General features: G+C 39.1%; 1 protein-coding gene across 6 annotated transcripts in view; it reads left to right on the plus strand.

The window, feature by feature from the left end:
- Positions 1-20,061, plus strand: part of LOC109912968 (SH3 domain and tetratricopeptide repeat-containing protein 1) — an 84,383-nt gene that overhangs the window by 12,572 nt on the left and 51,750 nt on the right. For 5 of the 6 annotated variants that reach the window (XM_048599761.1, XM_048599797.1, XM_048599782.1 and 2 more), the window contains exons 2-4: positions 10,192-10,302; positions 13,145-13,234; positions 16,305-16,432. In XM_048599761.1, coding sequence (XP_048455718.1) covers positions 13,216-13,234; positions 16,305-16,432 — 147 coding nt within the window. In that variant the 5' untranslated portion in view covers positions 10,192-10,302; positions 13,145-13,215. The remainder of the gene's footprint in view (positions 1-10,191; positions 10,303-13,144; positions 13,235-16,304; positions 16,433-20,061) is intronic. The other variant, XM_048599776.1, reaches the window with a different exon arrangement.

The raw sequence follows: 20,061 nt of genomic DNA on the forward strand, positions 1-20,061 counted from the left end.
CTCAGACGACATGTCCATCCTGGGCCTCCTGCAGTGCCACAACGATGCCACCCGAAGGTTGCAGGAACAGCAACTCATATTCCGCTTGGGAACCCTGCAGCCCAATGGTATCAATGTGGATTTCACAAGTTTCAAAATCTCCCCTCCCCCTACCGCATCCCAAAACCAGTCCAGCTCGTCCCTGCCTCCCTAACCTGTTCTTCCTCCCACCTATCCCCTCCTCCCACCTCAAGCCGCACCTCCATCTCCTACTGACCAACCTCATCCCGCCCCCTTGACCTGTCCGTCCTCCCTGGACTGACCTATCCCCTTCCTAACTCCCTACCTACACTCACCTTTACTGGCTCCATCCCCGCCTCTTCGACCTGTTTGTTTCCTCTCCTCTATCCCTCTTCTATCCGCCTCCCACTCGCTCCCTATTTATTTCAAAACCCCCTTCCCCTCCCCCTTTTCTGATGAAGGGTCTAGGCCCGAAACGTCAGCCTCTCTGCTCCTCTGATGCTGCTTGGCCTGCTGTGTTCATCCAGCCCTGCACCTTGTTGTCTTGGATTCTCCAGCATCTGCAGTTCCTACTATCTCTGATTCCCTTTTTTTTCTAATTTTTTTTGTTTTAAGGATTACAATAATTAGTGCTCCTATTTGCTTCTTGTTAAGCTTAATTTGTAGGGAGATCAGGCAAAAACGCTCAAAGAAATCTGGAGTTGGGCTCGCACTAGCTTTGTATTATTCAATAAGTGGGAGCGTTATTATCACTGGGGCAGTTCTCCTGATATGTGAATGGAATATCTCCCCAGAGAGCTAGAGGACGGTACAGCATGCAAAAACACCTCATTATTTCTCTTAATATCAATAAAATGTGGTCTGTACAGGTAGCAGTCTGCATTGGAGATTTGTGAAGGGGTGCTATGTCAACAAATATTTTTCCCTGTAATATATATAGCAGGAATTTTTCACAGGCTGCAGTGTCTGTTTGTATATAACGACACACAAGATCCATACTTTTTTGGTGCTTGTTCTTCTTCATTGTTAGGAGACAAATCAGAGTGCCAGCTTGGCTATATCAATGATTTTATAGGACATTGAATAGGGATTAAAGCAGAAACAGGCTTTTCGCTCAGATCTATGTGATGGAAACAGCTTGCTGATTAGTAATGTAATTTATTTCATCTATCTATTTCACACACTTTCCTCTCTGGCCTGTCCTGACTGTTTTGACTTCATATTAAGAAATAATATTTGCACTCCAGTAAGTTGTCAAGATCTAACCCATCCGTAAGGTAGAAAGGCATGTTAATGTTTTAGATGTAGAGCTTTTATTGGACCTTGTCAGGGCAGTCTCGATGAAGAAACTGCACTCAAAGCAGAAAAACCTCTTTTCTTCTGTCTACAGTTGCTAATGGGCATGTTTGTTTGTTTTCAACACCTACCATTTCCAGAAGTGTTTTTAAAAGTTTTATCTTTACCTTTCACAAGTAACTGTTCTTCCTATGTGATTCTAGATAATGGTGACCAAGCTAGTTGAATGTATGGGCATCACAACTGCATTTGGTGATGCCTTTGGCAGGCATCCGCATATATGAGCAGAGCTAAATGGTCAGTAATCTGAAACAGAAAAATTTGGGTGTGGATTTCACTCCCTCAGCAAATGGCACTGAGTGCCAAATTAATATCTATGTCATCCTGATGCAAACTAACTAATAGTGCATCAAAATGAACATAACTACTTTCCGCACAAAGGGAGCTCAAATATAGCTGACCAAAAGATGAAATCACTGATTTGGGATTTGCCCAACGTTGCCATTGTTACTTAGAATATCACAATAATGCCGGAGATTGATGCTGCCCTTTTTAGTGCAATGATTCCTGTTCAACTGGCAGAATCATTTTTGCTAACAACTATGTATGCATTCTAGATGAAATGTACTTTTGCTTTAGTGAGGAAATGACTCTGTTTCTGCTGCCAGAATATCTGCACTTCCCAATTATGAAGCCAGGTTATAGTCCAACAGGTTTATTTGAAAACATTAGCTTTCAGAGTGTAGCCCCTTCGTCAAGTGATGTGAGAAAGAAGCATACTGAACACCAAATTTATAAGTAAAAGATGAAAAGGTCACACAACTGATCAGTGGTGTCGTGTGATTTTTCTGACCTTGTCCACTCTAGTCCAACACTAGTACCTCAACATTACAGTCATGGAGCAATAGAGGAGATGGGTAATATTTTAGGAATTTTAAAAGTTCACTGATAATGAGTTCAATTTTCTAAAATGTAAGCAATATTATACAAAAACTTGCCTGCCATTAGAAAAAAGTACAGTATGTGTGTAATTTTCTAGTTGTGTAATCTTGACAGTCTCTGTATCTGGGAAGTTCTTGCATTGAAGATTTTTTGCCAATGTATAGGAGAAGACTTATAAACAGATTGGCACAAACTGTTTGTTTATTTTGTTGGCAATTATTCTGAATCAGTTGGACCTAAATTTACACTTCTGAAGGTAAAAGGCACTATTGAAACCTTCTAATGTTTCTTTTCCCCTTGCTCTACCCACCGTTTCTACCATTCATTCATTTTTGTTTTCTCCCATTCACTTTCCAACTCCCTTTTTCTCTTCTAGCAATGACCAATTGAGCAAAGTGCATCCAGAATATTAGTAGTTGGTGAATGGGTTAAAGTGAAAAGGGTGATGCAAGTTTTGATGAAAGAAGTTTGAATTTGCTTAGTAAACAGGAAATATTTGTTCTGTAGAAGGAATTCATAACTCCATGTTCAAGTTAATCATCAGTATCCGTCAGGATAAGAAGCTGAAGTGGTCAGCGTCTTCAGAAGGAAGGTGTATCCTCTGCCCATAGTCAGCAAAATCTGAAAACATTGTTCTAATTGTTGGAGGCTGAATTAATGCAAAATTTGAACTTTGCCTTTTTAGTAGAGTGGCTTGGCAGATTAGAGTGAAGAAGTAAACATTTGTGTTTCGTCAATTCTAATTTTTTTTAAAAATGCCCAGAATATTTGATATTTTAGAAGTTGGAGTCCCAGGGCCTTGAAATCACGACTTTCTAGAGTGAGACATACAATAGGCAAATGCATTAATGGAAAACTATAAACTGACCACATTTATTTTTGTTTATAAATTGTGTACTATACTTGTTTTTCATGTTAATGTGATTAAGTTTGCCAAGGAATGAAAACAGTTTTTATTTTTTTGTTTGCACTGCCAAAACACAACTTACTTTGTTTTTGAATTGGTGCCTTTATGACGTTGTTGGTCTCCTCATGGTTATAGTAAATGGCTAAAGTTCTAAAGGAAAACTTGATGGTTGACATTCCTGCAGCTACTGTGCTAGTATTCATGGAAGTCCTTTGTCGAGGGCAGCTAATCTAATGTTTAGCGCACCTGATCAACCTCATCATTAGAATTTTATTATTAAAATAAATAATTGATAGCTTTAATGTGATTTTTCTAAAACCATGCAGTAATTATTTTCCATTAAAACTGTCATAAGTAGAATTATAATTACAGAATGGAGCTGAAAATTCCTAACATGACTATCTGAATGTGGGGAATATGAGCTGAAGTAGGCTATTTTGTCCTTTGAGTCTTTTCATCCATTCAGTAAGATCATCGCTGAGCTTTACCCTCGTTTACTAATTTCAATCACTCAAACCTTTAGAAACAAAAAAGATAGCTATTTTGATTTTTGAGTAAAAATAACAATTGAGTATCTAATGCCATCTGAGGCAAAACAAGTCAAAGATTCATAACCCTGTTGAATGAACACGTTCTCATAATCCCAGTCCAAAATGTTGCACCCTTTAAACACAGATTACAACCTCTAGTTCTATTCTCCTCAAACAGGGAGAATATCCTTCCAGTATACACCTTGTCAAGGCTATTAACTTCGAGTTTGAATTTGATTTATTGTTGTCACGTGTACCGAAATGCAGTGAAGTGTTTTGCATGCTGTACAGGCAGATTGTTCTGCTACCCTGATGCACTTTGTATGGTACAGTGTGCAGAATACAGTGGCAGAGAAGGTGCAAAGAGAGGGATTAATGTTTGAGAGATCTGTTCAAATGCCTGGTAACAGCAGGGCAAAAGCTGTTCTTGATCTGTTTCTATCAGACTGTCTCATTCATTCTTCTAAATGCATGGGAATATAGGCCCAGTCTATTCAATCTCATAGGACAATCCTGTCACTTTAGGAATCACTCTACTAAATTCTTGTTATTTCTGTAAGGCAATTAGATCCTCCTTCAATAAGGAAAATAGGACTATACATTGTACTTCAAGTGTAGGAACCCTAAGATTTAGTGTCTCTTGCACTTGTGCTCCAGTCCATTTGCTATATTGGTGATCAAACCATTGACCTTCCTAATTTTTTTGCTGTACCTGCATGATAATTTTCTGTGATTCCTGTGCATGAACATCAACTTTTCCCATAATCTCTCCATTTTAAAATAAAATTACCTTTTCCGACTGAAGTGAATTACTTCACATTTCTACCTATTATTTCTCTTGCCGTGTTCTATCCCACTCATTTTAACCCTTTCATAGCTCATTTGTGTCCTCTGCGCCCCTAACTTTGTTATCAGCAAATGTTACCCTTGGTTCTCCTCATTTAGATGATTGATTTGAATTGCAAATACCTGCACTGATCCTTGCAGCACCTCTCCAGCTACAGCTTGCAGAAATGAGAATGACTTATCTATTCCTATTTTGTGTTAATCCATCCTCGATTAAATGCTTTTTATTGTTGTCTCCAATCCCACAGGCTCTAATAACCTCTTGTGCAGCACGTCATTTAAATGTTTTTGAAAATCCAAATGCACTACATTTACTGGTTTCCCCCATTTCTTTCTCTAAACCTGTTTTAAAAACTCTTCACAGATCTGTAAAACATGAATTCCTGTCCTTTTAAAACCAGGTAAGGGGAGGTCCTGGCTCCTTTTTTCTTGTTGATTTAAACCCTCACAGTCAGTTGCAACTTTTTTTTTCAGCTTTGTGCTTTGTGCTTAAAAAGAAAAATGTCACACTTCAATTAAACTTGGGTCATTAAGACCAACAATGAAGGAGAGGCAATTCCAAACCTCTTTGGAAAAGGCTAGAATTTTATTGTTAACTATGATGGAAAAAAATACTAAAACATAACTTCAAGCACACATGTAATCAACTTAAAGAAGTGAAGCGGGTAGTGTAGTGTTACAGGAAAATAAAGGCAAATGTGTTTTACAAAACTTAAGCATCGTTTAGTTGCAAAAATGAAAAGATCTGTGTTGAGCTGTTTTAGTTATTGTCCCATTTCTTTAGCAGTGGCAAAGTTTGCAGATTTCAAGTCCTCGGTTAATGATTTTCACCAGCACTGGTGTCTGTGATTTGAGAGAGAGAGAGCATCTAATTTTTTTGCTGTTATTAGTTCATGTTGCTTTAATCCTCTTTTCTACTCAGAGGTTGCTGTTAATGCATTGCCTGGGCTTGTCAAATGATGTTAGGTCAGCAATGTACTTTTTAATAAAGTTATTATTAGTTCATGAAAATCTCAGTATTGAAGTCAAATGCTAGAAGGTGAATATTGATAGTGAAAACTGACTCTGATTGTAACACCATTCATATCTCCATACTGATTGCAAACTGTTATACATTTAGGTAATCAGCTCTGTTACCACATCTTAAATAATAGATCCTAACAATTTCCCTCTTCTCTGTCCTTCCCCAATTTTCTGTCCTTCCTTTCTGTAGGGGTTAGATTCAAGAATCTGGAGAATGCACTGCACTGGTTTTAATTATTCAGCATCGATTACTTTAACCAGAGTTAAAATGGTTTTGTGAAAGGGAAATAATGTTTGACAAATTTGCTACAGTTCCTTTTTTTTTTGAGGCTATAACAAGCAGAGATGATAAAGGGGAATCATTAATTGTAGTGTATTTAGAGTTTGTATTTCAATTAAGGTGCCACAGAAAGGTTATTGTGCAAGATAGGACCTCCAAAGTATTAGAGGAAATGTATCGATTATGGGTTGAGGATTGCTTAACACATAGAAGACAGAATCTGGATTGATGGGTCTTTTTCAGGTTGGAAAGATGTTACTAGTGGAGTGCCACAAGGATCAGTCCTAGGGCCTCAATTATTTACTCATCAATATTGAATATCTCGATGAGTAGTGTGTAATTATTCCAAACTTGCCAATGATACAAAAATAGGTGGCCATGCATGTTCTGATGGGGATGTTGTAAATCTGCAAAGGGATATAAATAATTTGAGTTAAATAGTTTCAAATTTGACAGATGGAGTTTAATGCTGGTAGGTGTGAGGTCATACACTTTGGTAGGAAGAATCAAAAAGCAGACTAGTATTTAAATGGAGCAAGACCCCCAAAACGTAGCACAGGGATTTGGGTGTTCTTGTATTTGAAACACAAAACGTTAGCATGCAGGTGCAGTGAGTTAAGAATGAAATGGAAATTTTGGCCTTCATTGCTAGGGGGTTGGAGTTTAAAAGTAGGGGTGTCTTGTTATAACTGAGCAAGGTTTGTGTACAGTTTTGTTCCTATACCTAAAGTATATACTGGCATTGGAAGTAGTTGAAAAGAGATTCACTATGCTGATTCCTGGGGTGAAGGGGTTGACTTATCAAATAGGTTAAATAGGTTTGGGATTTATTCATAGGGGATTGGAAAAATAAGGGATGATCTTATGGAAAGAAGATTAAAAATTTTGAGGAATCTTGACAGGACTGATGTTGAGATGAAGTTTCAACTCGTGGGCTGAGCTAGGGGTTATAGTTGCACTTATTTAAAAGTGAGCTGCAAATGACTTTCTTTTCTCAGAGGGTAGCAAATGTATCGAATTCTTTACTGCAGATAGTTTTGGAAGCTAAATGAGGGTATTTATAGAGGACTTGAGATAAGGGCTATGAAGAGTTAGCATGAAAGAGGAATTGAGGCTTGGGACAGATCAGCCATGATCTTGTTGAATGATGGGACAAATGTGAGTGGTTGAATTGCCTACTCCAGCTCTAATTTCTTTATGTTGTTACATACTCAATGTAACAGCCCCTGTTAACCTTTTAGCGTGTAGTCCATTGCATGTTGAATTTTAATCCCATAAATTTCTCCAATACTAATTATCCACTTTTACATTTTTTCTATAAGTTCTTCAATCTTGCTTGTCTCTTGGTACATTTTGCATTTGGTAATGTGTAGTGAGGCAGATTTAATGATCAGAGTAACAGATCCTTTAGGGTGTAGTGGTAGTAACATGGTAGAACTTAATTTCTCCTTCTCAAACTGAAAACTTTTTGGTTGGCAGCAACTGTGTTAAACTTTAAGTAAGGATAACTACTTTGGGCAGAGGGCAGAGGGTGGACTGTGAGAGGAGTTTAACAGAAGAGACAGTTGAGAAACAATGGCAGGCATTTAAGAAAACAGACCATGGCTCATAACAAAGATATATTACAGTGAGGAAGAAGCATCCTAGGAAGGGGATAAATCAACTATGGTTAACCCAGGGAAGTTAAGGATAGTTAAGGGGAAAAAAGTCATGTGGCAAAGATTAGTGGTAAACCAGAGTTTTAAGAAATTTTTAAAAGCCTACAAGAGATGACCAAAACCAAATTGAAGGGGGAGAAAATAAACTGAGGGTACACTGGCAAGCCATATAAAAATGGGCAATAAGAACTCCTGTTAAATGTATAAAAAGGAAGAGAGAGGCCAAAGTGAACATGGGGCCCTTAGAGAATGAGGCTGGAGAATTAATAATATGGAACAGTAAATGGCAAAGTAGATGAATAAATATTTTGTCTATCCTCCTGATAGAGGACATAAATAGTTTTATGGAAATACCAACTAACCAACGGACAAAATGGGAAGAGGAATTAAAGAATAATTGTCATTAGAGGAGAAAAAAGTACCGGGGAAACTAATAGAGCTCCAAGCCAATAAGTCACTAGGACCTCATGGGTTGCATCCTAGGATATTAAAAGGAGTAGCTACAAAGTAGTGGATGCATAAGGAGTAACATTCCAAAAATCCCTAGATTCTTAAAAGTCCCAAGGGCATGGAAAACTGCCTATTGACATCCTTAAACAAAAATGGAGAAAGAGAAAAGGAAGGGAACTATAGGACAATTAGCCATTGGGGAAATGCTAATGTCAATTATAAAAGATGTAATAGTAGATCATTTAGAAGTACATAATTATAATTAAGCAGAATCAGCATGGCTATGAAGTGGAAATCACATCTGACAAATTTATTGCAGTTCTTCCAGGTGTAGCAAGCAAGGTAGATAATTTGAATGAGTAGATTTCTAAAAGTATCTGGAGGAAAGGAGCAGTCAACGTTTTGGGTATTATTCTTCTTCAGGATAGTCCTGAAGAAGGGTAATACCAGAAATGTTGACTGTTCCTTTCCTCCAAATGTTGCCTGGCCTGCTGTGTTCTTCCAGCCTCCTGTTTATCTACCTTTTGGATTCCAGCATCTGCAGATTTTTTTGTCTCTAATCAAGATTTCCAAAAGCCACTTGATAAGGTACCCTACATAAGGCTACTTAAGATAAGAGCCTATGGTGCGATGATGTTGGCGTTAGTTATTCAGTCCACTTTTCATGCTAATGCACTAATAGAAGATAGAGAATTGGAGTAAAGGGGACATTTTCAGGTTGGCACCAGTAACTAGTGTGGTACCGCAACGGTCAGTGGGACTGTAATTATTTACAATATAAATTAATAACTTGAATAAAGAACGTGAGCGTACTATTGCCAATTTTGCAAATGATGGTAAAATAAGGGAGAAGGCAAGTAATGAGGATGACAGTGGGTTATAGACAGGTTAAGTGAATGGGCAAAAACTTTGGCAGGAAGAATAGAAGAGCTGAATATTATTTAAATAGGGGAAGCCTACAGAAAGCTATAGCACAGGGATTTGCATGAATTACGAGAGGCTAGCACCCTAGTTTACATAATAGGAAAGGAAAATGGATTGTTGATTCTTATTTCAAAGCGAATTGGGTAAAAAAAAAAAATAGGGAAGCCTTGGTGAAGATGTACAAGGTACTCATCAGGCCACAGCTGGAATACTGTGAACAGTTCTGGTCCCCTTATCAAAGGAAAGATATATTGGTATTGGCCGCAGTCCAAAGAGGGTTCACTAGGTTGATTCTGGGTGTGGAGGGATTTTCTACTGAAGAGAAGTTGAGTAGGTTGAGCTTGTACTCAGTGGAGTCTAGAAGAATGAGAAGAGACCTTATTAAAATAGATAAAATTCTTCAGGTGCTTGATGGGGTAAATGTGGAAAGATTGTTTCCCCAAATGGGAGAGTATAGGACCAGAGGTTGTAATCTCGGATTAACGGTCACCCATTTAAAATGAGATGAGGTGGAATCTTTTCTGAGGTTAGTGATTCTTTTGAATTCTTAATCACAGAGGGCTGTTGAAGCTGGGTTGTTAAATATACTTAAGGCTGACAGATTTCTAATCACTAAGGGAATCGGGAGTTTTGGGGATAAAGCAGGAAAGTGGAGCTGAAGATTATCAGATCAGCATGCTTTCATTAAATGGGGCAGGATTGATGGGCTAAATAGTTCACATCTCCTAAATCTTTTATGGATTTGAGTAAACATCTCTGCTCAAAGTTTCCCAGGCAGTCACCACGTTCTTTAGAGTCATGAAGAGCTTTTGGATCATCAGAGGCGCCTCTCATGCATCGAACTGTGCTACAGGAAGATGGGTCTGCATGAGGATGCTGAGACATGGCCTCTTGGACATCACCTCAGCATGCAGTAGGCCCAACAGCTAATGCTGTCCATGGCTTATTGCAAATTGTGGCATGGGACTTTCTGGTCTGGAAGTCATTTTTGATCATCAGCTACAACCCCTGCTGGAGTTTTGTTTTGTGCTGATTCTGTAATTGCAGTGCCCAATGAGGAGCTTGTGTCTGGAGAAAAAAACTCTAGTTGAGACTTGATTCATTCAAAACCCTAAACCCAATCACAGATCTAGAACATTTTGTGGGGTTTTTGTTTTTTGACAACATTTGCTTAAAATTAATTAAAGTAACTAAATTAATTAAAATTAATATTCGCCTTTCAGAAAACTACATACCACATTCAGGTCAGCAATCACTAAAATGCAAATTGTTTAAATGATTGATTTCTGTTTCTGTGAAATGTCAATAAATTACAGACTCAATATTTTGTTTCAGGGAAATCATCCTTCCGTTCATCCACGAGGTCCTCGGGTTACTGGTCTGATTCTTCACGCAACTTGGTGAAATCCTGTGCAGCCTCAACAACTGGAAAGCAAGGAGGCTCAGGTGAATGCTAAATACCCAAATATAAGGCCATATTCACTCAGAGCCTGGAGATGACTCCTGTTGTACAGGGGAAGAGTAAGACTGTCCAGGACAGAAATTGAATGGGAAGTAACAAGATCAGTTCCCTGCCGTTGGATAATGGCCAGATGGCACATTTGGGAATTGAAACATGCCGAGGATCCCTTAATATGTAATAATCCATCCACCATGGATTTCCCAGTTTTTGTCTCCTGACCATCAACTATTCAGGTCAAGGCTAGGTACTGGAGTCTAGGTCAATGCACTGCTGGAAGTTAGGCCCAAAGGTGTGTTCTAGACCATGAACAGGCCTATGTGAAGGATATTGCACAGTTTAACTTGGTCTTTTGATCAACGGGCTTAATTTCAGTCGGCCTTCAAATTTTACAACCTGTTTTGCTTACTTTCCATTGTGGAGTTGTGTACTCAACTTAACACAGTTAATCAGCTCCTTTAAGTTAATGACTTTATCCAATGTGGACTAGCAGGTCAGGGTGTAAGTCCACCAATAACGTACAAATCTTGTTCTGCTATAGTTTCGGAGCTGAGCAGGATTAAGAAGTTTTGGCCCATCTCTAATTGATTATAGTTAGTGTGAAAACAATTCAACCTTTTTGTAAAATAACTGACTGGTTCAGGTTGGGGTGCAATTGATTTATGATAAAGTGCAGATTGATTAACTCAGTTAGTTGGACAGCTGACTTGCTTTGCAGAATAATACCAACAGTGTGGATCCAATTCCTGCGCTGGCTAAGGTCATCTTGAAGGTCCTGCCTTCTCAACCATGCCGCTTGCCTGAAGGTTGGTGACCATTGGGTTAAACTTACCACTGCTCATCTCTTTCTAATGAGAGAGCAGCCTATGATTCTCTGGGACTATGCCACCTTTACTATAAAGTAATCCTAATCCACTTGTCAGATCAAAAGGAAATGGCAGAAAATGGTAGAAATATGAAATAAAAAGATAATATTATTTAAGTATACAGAACATCCAGTTGCTGTAAAGAGAAATGGTAAAGCAATTTTTGAAATCCACCTTCTAGGAACCCTCCAAGAGTACATCAGGAATTTGGATGTGTGTTTAATTTAAATGGAAAGCTGAAGGTTTGGTCAATGTCCACCAGCAGCTTGTATCAGGAAAATGCTTTCTGCTGAGATCTGACATAATAAAACTGTTCCTATAGGCCAGTGTTATCAGATGTGGGAACTTTGTTAGAATTACAAAAAGTTATATTATTTATAAGGTGTCAATAACAGCCCGATTTTGGCAGTCAGTGCAAAGCAAGGGGGCTTTACTGCAAACTTTGAGGTTGAGAAATTCACCTGTCTTTGTCATGAGAATATTAGCCCTCTCAATGTGCAGTTGATGGCACTGAGGCTCAGTAGGAACTCAGTGTCTGGCTGCAGTGATCTCATCAAGCTCTCTAAGCAGCCAAATATATTAGTTTTCATAGGCAGCAAATGAAAAACTCTTCAAAAAATGTTACATCAAGCAAAGTCAAACTAGCAACATTTCCCTGGGTGAAGATAAAAGCTGAAATATAGTGAAAAGACTTAAGACAGTAATCATAATGGTGATATTCAATACCCTTCCACTTTTGAGGCCAGATCAGCAGTAGCTGTTACCAGATCTGCATCAAAGATTCCATTGAACAAAGGTTAAATTGGTGTGGATTTTCAAACAGAGTGGAAAAGGAAACGTCAAATGATTTTACAGATTCTGGCTAAGTTTGTGTAGTGGGCAAAGAGAAGCATGTGGAGGGGTACTAAATAGCAAGTGGAACTTTGTTGCCACTCTTGGAAAGAGTAACATTTTAAAAACCATAAGAGAAATTTCTCAATGACTAATATATAGAATTCAAGTCAAGATTTCATGTTTTAAGACTTTTACTGTAAAACAGAAACTGAAAGCAACATCAACTAAACAAAATAAAAGCAAAATACTGCCCTTTGTTGGAAATCTGGGAAAGAAAAAACAGGAAGTGCTGCAGAAACTCAGCAGGTCTGGCAACATTCATGAAAATTGTTTCAAGTCTGACATGACTCTTCAGTTCTTTAGAATCGACCAAAACATTACTTAATAAGAAAGTAATAAACAACTGAAAAGGTATTCCTTGTTTACTACTTAACACCACTGAAAACTCCACTGTGCTTATGCACATCTACAAAAATGAACGACTTTGTATAAAATCTCAAGCTCCTCCTCACTTTATAACAGGATTTTTTCTCCCTGCCCAAACAGGGTGAATCTTTGTGTCCTTTTAAACAGCACCTCTCCACCCAATTTTGTCAGCAGAATCAGATGAACGTCTAGTCGCAACACATTCACTGGTGACACCTTGGTCTTTCACTCCTGATAAGCCTTGGCTCTTTGAATTGGGATTCCATCTTCACCCATCAACGTGCTTGGTCATCAACCCCCAAATTCTTCTTCTCCTCCTCCTCCTCTTGGCATAGCCATACATTTTTGAGGTCTACTTCCCCTATTCTTTGTCTGACCGACTGTGTTGGTGGCAGAACCAACTTTCACCTCCTTTCTGTCCAGATATTAAAATGTGCACCTTGCAGTAAGTTTTAATTTGAATTTCTACTTCTGTATCAAGCAGGTAATGTTCAAATCCTGGCAATTCTGTAGTCAGTCGGATCCCATCTCCAAACTATTGCATTTTGCTTTGAATTAAAAGTCACAATTTGCTGTCTGATTCAGAGGGCTGATGATGATGAGAGGTGGTGGTTTGCTGTGAAAACGCTTGCAAATTCCAAGCTATTGTTTAGAAGGATTGCACAGACCCCTGATTTTTTTTTTTCTAATCTATGCATTGCAGTAGACGGTCCATTAGAAGAAAGTGAGGCAACTGTTTCACTTCCTGGAAAACCATCACGTGATTCATCAGCCATGGGAAATTGGGAAACAGGTGAGAATGATCCACAACTTATACCGTAGCAGTTACAATTTTGTACACTCCTTTAAATGTATTTGAACCGTTATGAGACTGAAACCTTGTGCACTGAACTTTCATAACACTGTACTGTTTCCTGTAGAATGTAAGTATTCATGTATGGAGATTAGTACAGTGAATTCTCCCCTAAATTGCTCCTTGAACAGGTAAATACATTATCAAGAGAAGTGTTTCTAATTTCTCCCATAAAACTGCACCTGAATTCTCACCTTAAAAATCCTCACCAGTTCCTTTTTATGCTCATCACACGTCACTTCTTTCCCTTTTAATAGGGTCAAAAGTTTTTATTGTAAATGCCGCTTTCCCACAGTTGCCAGAACTAGTCCACACTAAATAATTGCTCCCACATAATGGGTAAGAGCTGCTGCAAACTATCTGTGTGGCAGGTACCACATTGAGGAAGCTGGTTTTTAAAATAAAAAGTCTTGAATTGGGGCATTACTGGCTAAGCTATTGCTGCTGCTACAAAAATCTCTTTGAATGGGGAGGCATTTGTTTCTCTTTATATTGGAAAAACTCAGCTTTTTAATTAACGACCTCTATGCCCACCTCAATGAAGGAGTTGGTGGGGAGGCTGTGGGGGAAAGGGAGATATGGGGATGGCGGGAGATGTGGAGGTGGAGCTAGATTTTGGGTCAGGGTGAAGCTGGGCGAAAGGTAGAGGAGGGGGAATATGTATGGGGCGGTGAAGGAGGGGGAAGATGCTAGGGGAGCAGGTGGGTAAAGAATTGGGAGATGTGGGAGGATGCAGTTGGGTGAAGTAAATGGTGATGTAGGATGGGGTGAAGGAGGTGAGGGACGTTGGGGATGGAGTTGTGTGAAGGAGGGGGAAGATGGCCATTCATCTGATTGTACCTTCACTTGACTTCAGTACTGTGAAATCATGATGATTCAAATATAGCTAACCCAAAACCAAGGTTGTGACAAAGATGTCAGCCATTCCTGCTGGCAGAATAGGAAATCCAATAGAAGTTTGAACATGATAAGCCGAAATTCTGAATTGAAGGTTATAACAACTATCAAATACTATACATAATAGTTTAAAAAAAATTAAAATATTATATATTTATATACTTGGTACATACAAATGGTGAGTAAACTAAAATATATTTTTCCTCTGGTTAGTGACTGACCTGTCAGGGGAAACCGATATCCAGTATCAAATCTCTTCTTGGAAACATCAGTTAAATCTGCCTTTAGTCTTCTCTGCTCTAAGGTCAACAGTCCGAACTTTCAACTTCACTAGTCTCCTCACAGAATGGAGATTCCTGAATCCTGGTAACATTCTCAGAAATTTCTGCAATACTCACTGTCGCATGAGGTGGTAGACGGAATGGAGCTATCAGCTGGTGCATGGCATGTGAGCAAATGCACTCCTTTGCTTTGGCTTACATCAAGTTTCTTGAATGTACTCCAGCTACATACATCCAGGCAGGCAGAGAGCATTGAAGTACCTTTTTTTTAAAGGCTGAGAGAAAGTTTAAAAGGAGTTACATTTTTCTTGCGATGTTTAGAGAAATGGATAATATAAGAATTTGGGTCCATGACCAAATATTCAACAGTGCTGCAGAACTTGGATGAAGAAGTCTAATCAATTTTTGAAGCTGACTCAGGAAGTGGAGATGCACTGATACGGCTTTTATTTCCCAAAAGAAAAATGCTGCATCTGCTGAAAAGCTGAACAAAGCAGAACACCCAGATGTACTCACCAAGTAAGGTAGCATGTGGTGGGAGGAGTTAGTATTTCAAGCTGATTACTTTGATCAGAGCCTGCTTTTTTTTTGTCTGTGGGGATAGACCCTAAGGCTTGCTTAGAAGCATGTCTTGAATTAAATTTGTCCTGTGCAGAGGTAAAGGTGACAAACTGAAAGAAATGCATTTATATTGAATGTTGAAAATGGTGGAAACTTGAAACTGCTGGGGAGTCCTGAGTATGAGGAATTGGACTTAATAGAGCTGCAACTGCACCACTGTAGGAGGAGAAAGGTGCAGACAACACCCTCTTGCAAGTTCTTTCCTGCATCCTTGTCACATTCTCCCCAGTTTGTGGAACACTTTTCCACAGCAACCAACCGCATTGAAACTATGCTGAACTTGCTATATATAGCAAAACATTCACACCGTGTTCAAAAGTACTAATGCATAAAAATGTTGGCTTATTTGAAGTAAAGCAATTGTTTTAACTTGAAGTATCCATTCCACCTTCATGGATTTGTTACAGTATCATTTCAGCATGGGTGGATGTGGTTCAGAAATGGTGTGGTTTTTCATAAAATTCCTAATGAGGGTCAACCAAGTAGTAAGATTTGGAAAATGAATGATTACCTCCAATCCAATGTCCATCTTTGCCAAAAAAATGATGTTTTTTCAATGTTAAAGGATTGTCATGAGACACATTAGTAATGATAAACGTATAACCTTGTGACAGTTTAAATCTTCTGCAAATGATTTTGTCACATCCCTTACCGCTTCATCTAAGCTTCAAATAAAGATTGGATTTGCTGCCTTTAATTGTAACATTTTGCTGGGGTCTTAGCTTGGCCAATTTTTTTTCACAGATCTTATTTTAGCAGTAAATTCATTGATTGGGCGAGGAAGAGAAAAATTCAGGCAAAAGCAAACTCTCTATCTCTTTATTGATGGAATCTAGCACAGCATAAGGAAGACTGCAGGGAGGTCCTTTCTGCAGACTACCATTTCGTTCAAGTCCATGTGTAATGCCGAAAGAAAAGAAAGGGAAATCAAAATATTTTCTTTTTTTAAAAAAAAAAATAAGACCAAGATCCCTTTTATAGGGTTGTGGGTACTGATGATCTCTATTCCTGACAGTTAGAGAAATCTGGTGGCAAGACAAGGTCACATTACAATGTGTAGCTCTAACAGGAAACAATTAGTAGGAATTGATAAATGCAGATAAGAATTACAAATGTAAAATGGTAGTTACTGGTAATGTAAGTACAAACTTCTTGTGCATATATAAAGTGCAGTAACTTTTGTAAATTCCTTGTCTATGTTTCCTTGATAGATATTTCACTGAAACTGATAATGAAACGACAAACAACAGGGCTTCCTGACATTCGGCTGCAGGACCTGCTGAGAGCAAAGCTGCGCATTCTAGAGAATGACTGTGGAGAGGTCATAGCACTCCTTAGTGTAAGTGAGAGTACAGAACATTTGCTTCTCTGCTGCACATCAAGTGTAGTAAAAATGAACAGGAATGGAAAATGTGTTCTGTTCGGTTGTCTATTCCCACTATGGAAACACAGAATTTTCTGGGGAGTCCCAAATGGGCAATAATTGAGCATGCCTCTGCCATTGGCACAGGCCCAGCATTATTAGTAAAATTAGAGGAATGTTTCTGATTCTCCTGTCTAAACTTTCAAAATACCCTTTCTGGGTTTCCCAGACTCTGGCTCTCCAAAAATCTTGTGCTAAAATCCCTAGAGATCCTTGAGTACTGTGATCCTTTGAGTGTGGATTAGGAATGACTGAACTTGCAAGTAACATCACTTTGTTACCTCTTGTAGTTTTTGAGGTGGGTCTTTAAACTTTGGGGTTACCAGTTGCCATTGGGGCAGTAAATTACAATCTCATTAATCAAAATAAAAGAAACTACTCTGGATGCTGGAAATCTGAAAGTTCCCAGTCCTGAAATGTTTTCTGTTTGTCTCTCCATGGATGCTGTCTAACCACTGTATTTTCTAAATTTCTGTTTCTAATTCACCATACAACATTGCTTTTCTCCATTTACTTTTAGCTAAGCAACCATCACTCTGACATTTTCCCAGCGACATACTCATTCCTCACCGTAGTGCTGTTTCTCCATTTCTGCTCTGTTTGTCCTTTTGCAATCACGCTTCTGATAATGTCTTCAATTTTCCTCAATTGAGGATTGTCTCCCAACATTCCCCCCAACCACCTAGCAATTCTGCTTTCATCTCTTTCCCCCAACCCAGAGAATCATGTTAACATTCCCTTTCTCACCTTCTGCCCTACCAGCCTCTGTCTTCAATCATCATCCACAACCAACACCAGTGAGATGCTACCAGCAAACGCATCTTCCCCTATTTCATTATTTTGAAATAACCATTACTTCTGCTACACCCTTTTCACATCCTTTCCTATGGCACTTTTTCAAGGCAACTTCTGTTAAAATATCTTCTCCATCTTTCAATCCAAAGCCAAAAACAGTCCTTCCCAATTAAACAGCAATTTACTTGTCCTCCTTTCAATTTAAGACACTATTTTCACTACTTGTGATGTGCTCTCCTGTACAGTGTGGAGAACTAACACAGACTGTGTGATTGCTTAATTTGGGGGGAAAAAAAGACTGCTTTGTGGAACACCTCTATTCAATCCACAAGCGTGACCTATTGCTTATCATTTTAATTACGTACTTTTGTTTCTGTTCTAATTTTTCTATCAGTGTCCTGCTTTAGTTCCAGTGAAGATCAATGCAAACTTGACTAACAACAGCATCTGTTTCAACTGGACATTCTGTATAGCCTTCTAGACTAAACACTATTTTCAACGTTTTATTTCATAACCTCTGGCTCCATTTTCTTTTCCCACCGTGTTTTTGGTTTGGTTGGATCTCGTCTGGTTTCTTTCCTTATCCCTCCGTGTAGCATTTACATGGCTACACTGCAGGCAAACCTCATCTGAACCATTCTTTTCATTTTTCACATACTCATTGCTGCTGTTTGTGGCTTTTGCAGCATCATGTCTCTCGCCATTTAATCCCTCCTACCCTTGATTCTATCCCAGGCCATCCCTTTTGTTCTTCCCTCTGCTTTCATCTCAAACCTATGACATTTGTATCTTTGGTTCTCATGAAAGGTCATCCCAATCAGATATGTTGGGCTGGATATTACAAGGCCCATCAGGTTTGTTTTCGGGCATGGGTACATGTGAAATAGTTTGGATGGTTAGCACATTACTTTCTACCCAGCCCTAAGCTTACCCCACAATACAGAGCATGGGTGGGTGTCAAATTCAGCAGTCTTTCAGCCTAATGGGAAGAAGTAATTAAGGGTCAAATTAGTTTATTAAAAGTTTGGCTGACCTCATTATTGCTGTGCCTTTCAGCAACCTTTTTTTATTTTTGCTTTATTGCTTTTAACATGATGTGAAGGGAGGATACAATCTTTGGCTGAACTTTTGTTGGGGATGCTCTCAATGCAGACAGAATCCAGTTTTTATATCTGTTTATCCTTTAAAAGCCTGCTCCTTTCTCACTCACATGTGCTGTAAGGTGGTTATATGTTCCACACCTGATACTCCTGACTTCTTCACTATGGCATTCATCAGGCCCCCTTTGTGGGCCAGCCTGCAGTCTCAGCAGTGCCATCTACTGAGCTCTGTCACTGCCAACACTGTTGGTGTTGCTGACTAATCAAATTGGGTGGCAGTTCCAGAGGCTGGGACTTCTTCTTGCCCAGTCTCTCCTATAGTGGACAGTGAAGAAGGTTATTTGAGTGCAATGGGATCCTGAGCAACTGGGCCAATGGGCTGAGGAGTGGTGGATGAAGTTCAGTTTAGATAAATGCGAGGTCGTGCATTTTGGTAAGATGAATAAGGGCAGGACTTGTATGGTCAATGGTAGGGCTCTGGGCAGTGTTGTCAAACAAAGTCCTGGAAGTTCAGGTACATAGTTCCTTGAAATTTGCATCACAGGTAGATAGGGTGGTGAAGAAGACATTTGGTACGCTTTCCCTTATTGGTCAGAGCAATGAGTATAGGAATTGGGATGTCATGTTGCACTGTACCGGATGTTGGTGAGGCCGCTTTCGGGGTACTGTGACAGTTCTGGTTGCCCTGCTATAGGAAGTCTGTTATTTAAGTTGGAAAAGGTGCAGAAAAGATTTAAAAGAATGTCACCGGGACTGGAAAGTTTGAGTTGTAAGGAGAGGCTGGATAGACTAGAACATTTTTTTTCACTGGAGCATAGGAGGTTAGGGGTGAACTTACAGAAGTTTGTAAAATCATGAACGGCATAGATAAGGTGAATAGCAAAGGCCTTTTCCCTATGGTAGGGGTGTTCAAAACTAGACTGCATAATTTTCAGGTGAGTGGAGAAAGATTTAAAAGGGACCTGAGGGGTAACTTTTTCATAGTGGATGTGGAATGAACTGCCAGAGGAAGTGGTAGATGCAAATACAATTACAACATTCGAAAGATATTTTGGACAGGTACATGAATAGGAAAGGTTTAGAGGGATATGGGCCAAATACCAGCAAGTGGGACTAGTTTAGTTTGGGAAACCTGGTTGGCATGGACGAGTTGGACCTGGTTCTGTGCTGAATGAATCTGTGACTCGGTGACTCTATGACTTACAGTATGTTAAGGCTACAGAACAGGTTTTCTGTTCATTGGCATGCTGCAGCCTTTCTTTGTGATCCTACCCCTGCCCTTAAATCTTTGCCCATTACTTTGTTTCTCCCTAGAAATGCTGCTTGACCAGTGCTTTCCAGGATTTTGTTTTAAAGTACATTTTCAGCATTTGTAATTTTACTTTTGTGATTGTGCAGTTAATGATGTGGAAATGGATATTAAAAAATGCTCTTTTATGATCTATCAAATAATAGAATTATTGGGGAAAGTTTAAGAAAAAAGTGTGATTTAAAAGAACAGTGATTATGGATATGAAATGGCTAAGGGACAAAAACAAAGATTAGTGATGAACAGAGATAGTAGGAACTGCAGATGCTGGAGAATCCGAGACAACAAGGTGCAGGGCTGGATGAACACAGCAGGCCAAGCAGCATCATAGGAGCAGAGAG

Source organism: Rhincodon typus, chromosome 1 (assembly GCF_021869965.1).
Source record: "Rhincodon typus isolate 14 chromosome 1, sRhiTyp1.1, whole genome shotgun sequence".
NCBI classification, from domain to species: domain Eukaryota; kingdom Metazoa; phylum Chordata; class Chondrichthyes; order Orectolobiformes; family Rhincodontidae; genus Rhincodon; species Rhincodon typus.